Source organism: Pteropus medius, unplaced genomic scaffold (assembly GCF_902729225.1).
Source record: "Pteropus medius unplaced genomic scaffold, Ma_sr-lr_union100, whole genome shotgun sequence".
NCBI lineage: Eukaryota > Metazoa > Chordata > Mammalia > Chiroptera > Pteropodidae > Pteropus > Pteropus medius.
In genome coordinates this window covers 49,463-58,523 of record NW_024350923.1, presented here as the reverse complement: position 1 = coordinate 58,523, position 9,061 = coordinate 49,463, and the positions used below count along the sequence as shown (strand labels likewise).

At 56.9% G+C, this 9,061-nt stretch overlaps 1 protein-coding gene across 8 annotated transcripts in view; it reads right to left on the bottom strand.

The window, feature by feature from the left end:
* The window catches only part of PTDSS2 (phosphatidylserine synthase 2), a 30,718-nt gene extending 26,411 nt beyond the window's left edge, over positions 1 to 4,307 (bottom strand). For 3 of the 8 annotated variants that reach the window (XM_039840416.1, XM_039840423.1, XM_039840421.1), the window contains exon 1: positions 3,979 to 4,300. In XM_039840416.1, the coding sequence (XP_039696350.1) occupies positions 3,979 to 4,136 (158 nt within the window). In that variant the 5' untranslated portion in view covers positions 4,137 to 4,300. Of the gene's footprint in view, positions 1 to 3,978 lie in introns of all 8 variants that reach the window. The other 5 variants (XM_039840422.1, XM_039840418.1, XM_039840420.1 and 2 more) reach the window with 5 other exon arrangements.
* Positions 4,308 to 9,061: the final 4,754 nt, after the last annotated feature.

Here is a 9,061-nt window from a genome sequence, read left to right as displayed (position 1 = left end):
TGAGTGAAGGGGGTCAAAAGGTAAATAAAGTTGCTTTCCTGATAAAAAACATTTTTAAAATCACTTTACAAATTTTGTGTGATAAGTGGTGACATTCAAATGGCACCACCACATTCACGGGTCTCTGAGCACCTTCCACTGTATTATTACAGCACTTTGGTAAAGAAACAACATGGTCAGCCCCAATTTACACGTGCGGAAATGCAGGTGCAAACGCACTGCTGTGATCACGACCAAGCGGCGTCTGCGGTGACGGCGCGACCCCCTCAAGCACCGTGAACACGTGGCTTGAGGCGAGAGTCCCAGGGCGGCGCCAGGGACACGGCGCCTGTCGCTCACTCCCAGGCCACGGCTCAGGCTGCGGCCCGGGCTCTCCTCCCACGTTTCACTGTAAAGTTTTCGTCTCCTGCTTTGATACTTTCCCTTGGAGAGGCGACACGGCGTAGTGGGGAAAATATGGATTTAATGTCAGCTTTGCCACTCACTAGATGTGTGACCTTAAGCAACTTCATCTCTTTGTCTCCCCTCATCTTTAAAATGGGGAAAGAAGTATTAACCTGCCAGTTTGGTTAGGACAAAAGCCTCCCTGTCTCGCACACAGCATTTCCACACGTGTGGAAGTGACAGAGGGACACTCAGGACAGCACAGGAGGCCGTGCAGCCAGACCCGCCTGACCCTCCAGATGCCAGCGCTGGGCAGGGGCTCCCTGCGCCACCTCCCTGGGGCCAGGAAGACAATCGCACCCTTTGGTAAGTGGCTAACGGGTAACTCAGGGGAAGGTTTGAGTCCTGTGATCCAGGCACGGGACAAGAGTGACTTCAACCACTCAGCAAGGGCGAGGCCGTGAACACAGCTGGCTCCCTGCCACGAGTGGAAAGTGCCCAGTTGTCAGTCCCTTCTAGAAATGCCCACACTCGTTACGTCGAGTGGGCAGGACAGCAGGCCTGCCAGGCCTATTAGGGCACGGACGTGTGGCCAGGAGGCTGAGCGCAGGACAACGCCTCGGCCTGCACAGGCCAAGACCAGGTGGTGTGTCTCCAGTGTGCCAGGATGCCAGGATGTGACACTGACCCTCCTGGCCTGCGACCTACATGACCAAAGGAGCATCAGCTGGTGAGTCATGTTTCCCAGATACGGGGGAAGCCGGCAAACCCTAAACCACACGACTGGCAAAGGCATGGTCCGGAAGCTGGGGCATCTGGATCGCCCCACAGGCTCGCAGGGCTACAGACAGCTGCGCCCGTGCGTCCCCGGGCATGCTCGCGAAGGTCAGTGCTGCAGGACAGCACATCTCGAGCATTCCCAAACCACACAAGCGTCCATCTGGTGCCTTACAGCGAGAGCGGTCAGGAAGTGCAGGAGTCCGACGGCGATGCACCCGCCTCCCATCCACAGGTGGAGCACCAGCGGCGCCTCTCCAGGGCATCAGGTCTCCAGGAGAATCCCAATCCAGTTTTAGACAAGGTGAGCTGACACACCTTTGCAAGGATCCTTTGAGTCTGTGGACTCTGAATGTCCTCACTGGAGACCACCAGGGTCAAGAGAAGAGGCAGCATCCTTGTCACTTAGGACAGTCTTCACACCGCCTTCCTTGGGCCAGGTTCAGCAAAGCCCAACCGCAGGCTCCAAGGCTCAGACAACCCCTGACTCCGATTCCATACCCTGCGGCTGACAAGTAGTGACAGACAAACTCAAAATCCTCCTACCTGGCCTCCCTGCTACCATCATTGGCCCCCCAAAGAAGCCCAAGCTTCTTTGAAAAGGAAAAACTTAAAAGCAAGGTTCCAAACCAAGCAGAAGTTCCTTTGAGTAACTGTGGAACATAAATTCATTCCCACAAATGTATACTTTTAGTCTTTACACTAATATTTTGTAATATTATTAAAATTCTCTAAAATACAAACATGAAATAAGAGTTTTTCAAATCCTAGCACAGCAAGTCAGTGTGGGAAGACTCAGAAGGGAAGTGGCTAAAGATAGGTCATTCTCGGCAGGCATATGGTCACCCGCACCGGTGAGGCGAGGCCCACAAAGCGGCAAGAACCTGCACATGCCATATACATCACCAGCCGGCAGCAGGGCACCTCACACCTGTGGTGGGGAGGCCAGAATCAATCACCCAAGAGACCTGCGAGGCAGGTGCCTGAACCCAGCCAGCCTTGGCACACCTGCCGTGGAAAGCCTTCCTGGCCCTGGCAGCCCCCCTCACCGGTAAGCTCAGTTACAGCCAGTGTCTGTGAGTCCAACTCCCATGTGACCAAGCACCCCTGTGGACAGGGACCCAAGGGCTGCTGGTCTGCGCTTCTAAAGAAACTGGCACCTGTTTCTCACAACACAGGGTGAGGGGTGCGCTCCCTAGCTTCCGCGGGGGCTGTGACATTCAGCATCCCTTTAGCCAGGAGACTGTGCCTTCTGAGGTCCCAGGCGTGTGCCAGAAGCTTCTTGATTAGTTCTCTGCTGTATCCCCTGGAACAGGAACTGGCATTCAGGAGGGGCTCCAAAAAACGTGGTAAGTGAATGGGAAACAAGGAAAGCAAGCCCGGCCACCGCGCTCCGGGACCTCAGTGTCTCCAGTAGTCACCAGCTGGGCTGTGGGAGGGCGGTGCTCTCCGTCCTGCAGTCTGAAGGGTCACAGCCCCAGGCAGGACAGCTAGAAGGGCATGATCTACATGCAGCATGTCCAGCAGGACCCAACAGTGCGGGGGTGACTAGCTCCGGGGCCACACCCCGCTGACCAAGCACCCTGTTCCGCTTTCCTTCCCAATGGCTCCTGCGCCACCTGATCGCATTTTCCCCCAAAGCGGGGCTGGGTGGCCATCCCTCGAAGCAGCTGCTGGTAGCCTCGGGGAAGGTGCCAACTTTGCACAGACGCAGGGCCCCCTTCCCCACAGCGCCTTCCTGCATCCTTCCCGCGTCTGACACAAGCCAGGACCCTGTCCAGTCCCAGACACTGTCTCCTGAGGTTTCTCCCGATGTGGCAGCACCTGCCCCTGAAACGCCGGTTACTCCCTCGTCAGGTCTCCCGACAAGTCCCACAGGTCGGTTCTCGAAGAACTGCTTCCACACGCTTTCCTCTTGCTAGGACACGTGAGTGACCCCCAGCGAGGCCACATCTACTCCACCTGTCCCCCAGGGCCTACCACAGGTCTCAAATGCCAGCACTGTCCGTCACTCAGCATAGAAAGCCAAAGCCCTCCTCTCACAAAACATGCTTTCTGGCAGACGGGGTTTGTCTCTCTTACAAATGAGGGAAGGGAAGCTCAGAAAGGTGAAGGGCTAGATCAAGGTCACGGAGCCACCAGGCAGAGGAGCCAGACCGGGACCTGTGGCCCAAGGCTGCTTTCCTGAACCTTCGAGCACAGGAGAGCCAAAGAGCAAAAGGCGACAGGGCGAGCTCCTCCGCCAGAGGCTCTGGGAGGGCAGGGGCTGCTCCGGGCGCCGCCCCCACCCCGACGGCTGGGCTGGGACAGAGCTGCACACGGTCGATGAGCTGGCCTGGCAAGGGGCAAGCGAAGAGAGGAAGCGCCGCTATCTGACAAATATCCACTCAACTCCCAGCACCGCGTGAGGTGCTCGTGCCGGTTACCATGGCTACGTCCCCGGGGGGACAGAAAATAACTTCACACAGCGCAGTGAAGGAATCAAAACAGATGACATGACGGAGGGCAGAGCTGAATTTCAGACAGGGAGATCAGGAAAAGCCTGTCCTGCGCCAAATCCTCCCACGAGAAGGGCGAGGGGAGAGGAGATGCTGGGGGACCACCAGGGAGGCCGGGCTGGAGCAGGGCGGACGCCGGTCCCAGCGTCCCTCGGGCACGCTTCCAGCCCCTCGCTCTGGGGCAGAGGTCAGAGATGCGGGCTGGCCCCCCAGGAAGGCCGGGTGCGTCCCGGGGTCTCTCCCGCAGCCCCTCGGGCCCGGGCGCTCTGGCCACGCCCCCACGCCCCCGGCCGGCCCCCGGCCGACCGTCGCCCCTCACCAGAAGAAGGTGTTGGTGCCGTCGTCGTAGACCTCGGACTCGGTGCTGCGGCGGCCCGAGGACGCGCCGTCCGGCGGCTCCTCCAACGATGCCTTGCCCGCGGGCACAGGAGACCCTGGCCGTGGTCCCCCAGCGTCCCTGCGCTCGCCCCTCCGCATAGCTCCTCGGCCCCGAGAGCCGCTCCGCCCCGCACCGTGACCTCACGCACACCGGGTCACCGCGAGCGCGCTGCGCACGGCGCGGGGAGCGCCGGGAAGGGGTCGCGGCGCCTGCCGGCGGGGTCTCTGGGGAGCAGGGGCTGGGGGCGGTTAGGAAAGGGTGGGCGGTGCATTGTGGGACTTGTAGTCCGCGCGCCTGGGCCGCGGGGCATGCTGGACCTCGTAGTCTCCGACCTCTGGGTTAGAAGCAGTGCTTGCTGGGAAGGATGCCTCTTGGTTGCTAGGTAACCGGAGCTGGCGAGAGGGTGCAGTGGTGTCTCTCCCGGGCTGCCAGGCACAGAGGCTACTCCAGACCCTCCTTTCCAGGCGGCCCGACCAGTGCTCGGCCCCCAGACTCGCCCGCGCTTTCCTGGAGCACTTTCCGGGTAGAGCCTGCCCGTTCTCTTTTGGGGCGCTTCCGGACCCCCTACCCCACCTGCGATGGACCGGATGCCACCGGGAGCTCCAGACTCTAGCCGACTATAGGGTCTTCGGGTGGCCGGCGGTAGTCCTTTTGCGGGATCTCGTGAAACTGGGCTGTCAGAATGGTGTGGACATGCTGACTTGGGGTGACTCGATTTGTTAATATAGAATGGCCCTGCAAAGACATGTAGCCCTGAGCCGCTTTGAAAAGTCTGTCAACTCCTCAAACAGGTTAACATAGGGTTACTATGTGACCAGCAATTTCCCTGGTTAGTATATACCCAAGAGATGAAAACACGTGCACGCAAAACTCGTACATAGATGTTCACAGCAGTGTTGGCTTTAAAAATAAAACAGCCAGTTATTTTACCAGCAAAGTGGGTTTATTCAGGAATAGCAGAGAATTGCAATTCGGGACAAGCATGCTATATAGCAAAAATTATAGGTAAGTCCAGAAAGACAGAGGAACCTTACTTTACAGAGAAAAAGGAAGTTGTGTGGGGGGCTTTGAATGAAAGTCTATGGGAGAAAAGCGAGGGTTCAGGGTAGTGATGGCTGATCATTGGCTGAGTGACACGGTTCTCATTGACTGGGCCTGCTGCTGGGCCAGGAGAAAAATATTTCCTCCTGCTGGAGTGGTAGAGATACATCTTGGTGGGAATGCAAGATTGTCTTTTCCCACTGGGTCCGTAACTGATGCTTCTTCCTGTTGGGGTGGGTGTGTAATGAATGACCAGGAGTGGCAGTGTGTGAGGGCTCCCCCTTCAGGCCTCCCCACTCCGTTTTAAATGAGGTTTCTTTTATTCATTTTCACAGCAGCTATATTCATAACATTCAAAAGGGAGAAGAGAGGTAACACCCATTATCTGATGAATGGATACAGGAAATGTGTATGTCCACGTAATGGAAAATTCTTTGGCCATAAAAAGGAATGAAGTTGTGCCATAAAAAGGAATGAACCTTGAAAAGAAGCCACTCACTAAAGACTACATTATTATTTGAGCCATTGCTATGAAATGTCCAGAATAGGCAAATCCATGGAGACGGAAAGTAAATTAGTGGTCAGCAGGGCTAGGATTCTCTCCAGGGCTGTGAAATTGTTCTTAAATTGCCTGTGCTGATGGTGGCACATATTTGTGCACATACTGAAAAGCGTAAAAGGGTGAATCATATGGTGTGTGAATTATCTGTCAATAAAGCTGTTGAAATATACATATACAAATACGTATGTGCTGGAGCTCCCTCACGCAGCCCCCGCCTGTCAAGCACGGGATCTGACTGTGATGTGACCGAGTCCCAGTTCCTGACTACCACATGGAGCCTCCCAGTCAGCTGGGGACCAGCAAGCCACCAGGAAACGCTGGCTCTGGGAAGTGTGCTGTGGGGCCTTCCAGAGTCTGCTGCCCCCGGCCCCCCACTGCCCTTCGGCACATACCCTGCCCCAGGCCCTAGCCCCATCCAGGTAGGGCTGCCAGGGTAGCCTGGGCAGCCGGCTTCTCTGTGGCCATCCTCGAGTGCATGTACGAGTGAGGGTGAGATTAGGGAGAATGGCCAGGGCTGGACTTTGGTCTCCATCCTGAAGGCCACAGGAAGACATGACGAGATCATTGTCACCTGACTGTGCTGTGGGGAACCAGGACATACGGTCCCCAGAGCACTGGCCTTGCACAGACTTACACGTTGAGACCGGCTTTGTCTGCGGAAATGACGTTGGATTCATGAGCAGGACGTCCCCGAAGCAAGCCAGCTCCCGCCCACCCTGAGCTGCCTCTGGGAAGCACCCCCCCACACACACGCTCAGGAGACACATCCAGGCCATTGGCGTTGGGAGGACGGGGAGTGCTTGCCTCTGCCACTGGCATTTCGCCCAGAGCCTTCCTGGTGGCTTTGTAGTCCTGACCTCCTCTGTGTGGTGGCGACCACCCCCCAGTGAAAAGCGTCTAGGTGCCCTGGAGACGGGGGAATGGGGAGGCCGCTTCCTGCTGCCCCTGGGTCCTCAGAGGGAAGACAGCAGATGGGCAGGGCTCTGAGGAGGAAGAGGAGCAGGGTCCAGGGTCCACAGGGGAAGAGCAGGAGGCCACGTGGGCCTCTACCGAAGTTCCCTGCCCAAGGCAGGGCGCGGTCAGCTCTGCCAACAGCTGGCGTGGCTGGGGCCACACTGCCGGCGAGGGGCTGGCCCACTGCACCGTGGCTCCTCCACAAGACGCATTTGAGACCAAGGCAAAGAGAAAGGCTGATTGGGGGAAATAACGTTCATAATAATAGACTTTAGTGTGATCGTAAAGTTAATAATAAAGTTTATAAAAAGCAATGTGTGTTTGCTGCAGAAAATGAAAAAGGTAAACTAAAGGAAGAAAAGATTAACTCTACCATCTACAATTCACGTCGTTAAGCAAATATAAACATCCAATACTAAATGTACCCTTCCAGTATTTTAGTGCATTTTAACTTGGTCGAGATAAAACATGTGTACATGTTTGCAATCTATGTTTTTGCACTTAGTATAGAAAGCCAAAGCCCTCCAAAGCCAGAGCACTCCCTCTGTTCTAAGCTCTTTGAGAGCAGTCTGTGATGGCTGCTTAATTGGCCCGTGAGACCATGTTTGCTCAGACTTCTTCCTGTGGCTGTTCATCTAGGAGGTTCACAATTTTTGCCTCAAAGGGCATAATTACATATATATTTACGTTATTTCGGATGTTTTCCAGTTTACACAAAGTTAACTTAATGGACCAAAGTGTAAACTATTTTAAGGCTTTTGATTCTTTCAGCGGAATGACATTCCAAAAGGGCTGTCCTTGTTTTCTCTCCAGATAGGAGTAGATGCACCTGTGCTTCCTCTCCGTCCTTCTCGAGAGCGGGAACTTCCCGTGAGGGGCCAGGCCTGAGTTTAGGTGCTGCCGGATTGTTTTAGTCTGTCAACTCCCAGAGTGTCCTGGGCAGGTTGACTTGGAGATCTGGGGGCGAGGCAGAGCCCAGGAGCTGGTGCGTAATTGGATCCTGAGTTCGGAATAACGCTCAAAACCCTCACTGGCTCTGCCTTCTAAACTAACGCGGCGTTTGAGGCCCTCTGGCCCGTGGCAGAGACTGCTGGGCGTCCCCAGTGTCTTCTACCTCCTTTCTTAGGAAAAATGATCACACTTTCCAGGCTCCCTGGCTTTAAGGTGTGGCCACTGACTAACCATGAGGGTGGAGCACTCTTTCCTTTTCCTGCCGGCTCCAGTGTGGACGTGATGCCTGGTGCTCCAGCAGCCATTTTGAGCTGTGTGGGGGGACCACATGTTTAAGGTGGCAAAGCAAGAACTTAATAACTGGTCCTGGACTGGCCGCCCCCAGACTTCACGTATGGGAGGGAGAGGCAGGCGAGCTTGTTCTGGTCGGTGCCGTCTGGGGTTTGCCGTCATGCCAATCACAACACGCCTCGAATTTGCTCCATCAGAGTCCAAATCCCTCCCTTGTCTTTGCCACCTCACAGTTCAGTCCTGGCCCCTGCTGCTGTTGCCGGCTACCATGGACTCCCCGCCACCCCTGCCCCCGCCCCGAGCAGAAGCATGGGTGGAGCCGTGCTATCCCAGGGGATCCCAGAACAAATGTCAGCCAGGGTCTGAACCAACCACTGGGTTGCTTGGGCTGAGTGATGCTGTGCCCTGACATCATGGGTGCTCCCTGTGACATGGCGCTTCCTGCCCCACATGACATCATGGGTGCCCTGCTGGGACATGGGTGCTCCCTGCTCCTCCAGCTGTCCCATGCTGTCTAGGTGCCTTGTCCTGCTGAGCTCCTGCCCCGTGCGTTCAGCTTCAGGACAGCTTTCAGAGCCTGGGTACCCCGCCTCCCTGCTCCCAGCCACTGCCCTCGGCGCACTGGACATGGCGGAGCCATACCCTCAGTCACCTGTTCTCAGGACCCCAAGGGCTCCGCTCCCACAGCTGGGGTCCACGAAGCAGAGGCTCAGCAGGGAAGAAGACAGTTTCTTTTTTCCATCTGTCTCATCCTCAAGCCTCGGTGCCCCAATTTCTCCTCTGAGGGGATCAGCTCTGGACTTGGGGGTCGCGGGTTGGATGTTGAAGGTGACGTGGGAGGGTCAGGAAGGGCGAAGGGGAGCAGAGGAGCCAGGGCATCGGTGAGCGCTCATGTCCCCCCCCTGCCCCCCCAGGAGGGCATGCCAATCTAACTCCTCTCCTGGGGAACGCCCCCCACAGGTGAGGGCGAAGGCCTCTGGAGGGTGTTCCACCACCCTTGGGTGTGCCCTCTTGCTGGCTCCACCCCCGCTGCCTGGGCGCGGGCTTGGAGGGACCAACAGAGGAGGCCGCGGCTGGCGGGAGGGAGAGGGAGGGAGAGGGAGAGGGAGAGGGAGGTGAGTCCCACGCGGAAGTCAGGTAGGACCCGCCCGGCCTCACTTCGGAACTGCTGGCTCCGGCACCGCCGGCGGCTCCTGGGGCTCTGGGACCAGCGGGGCTGCCAGC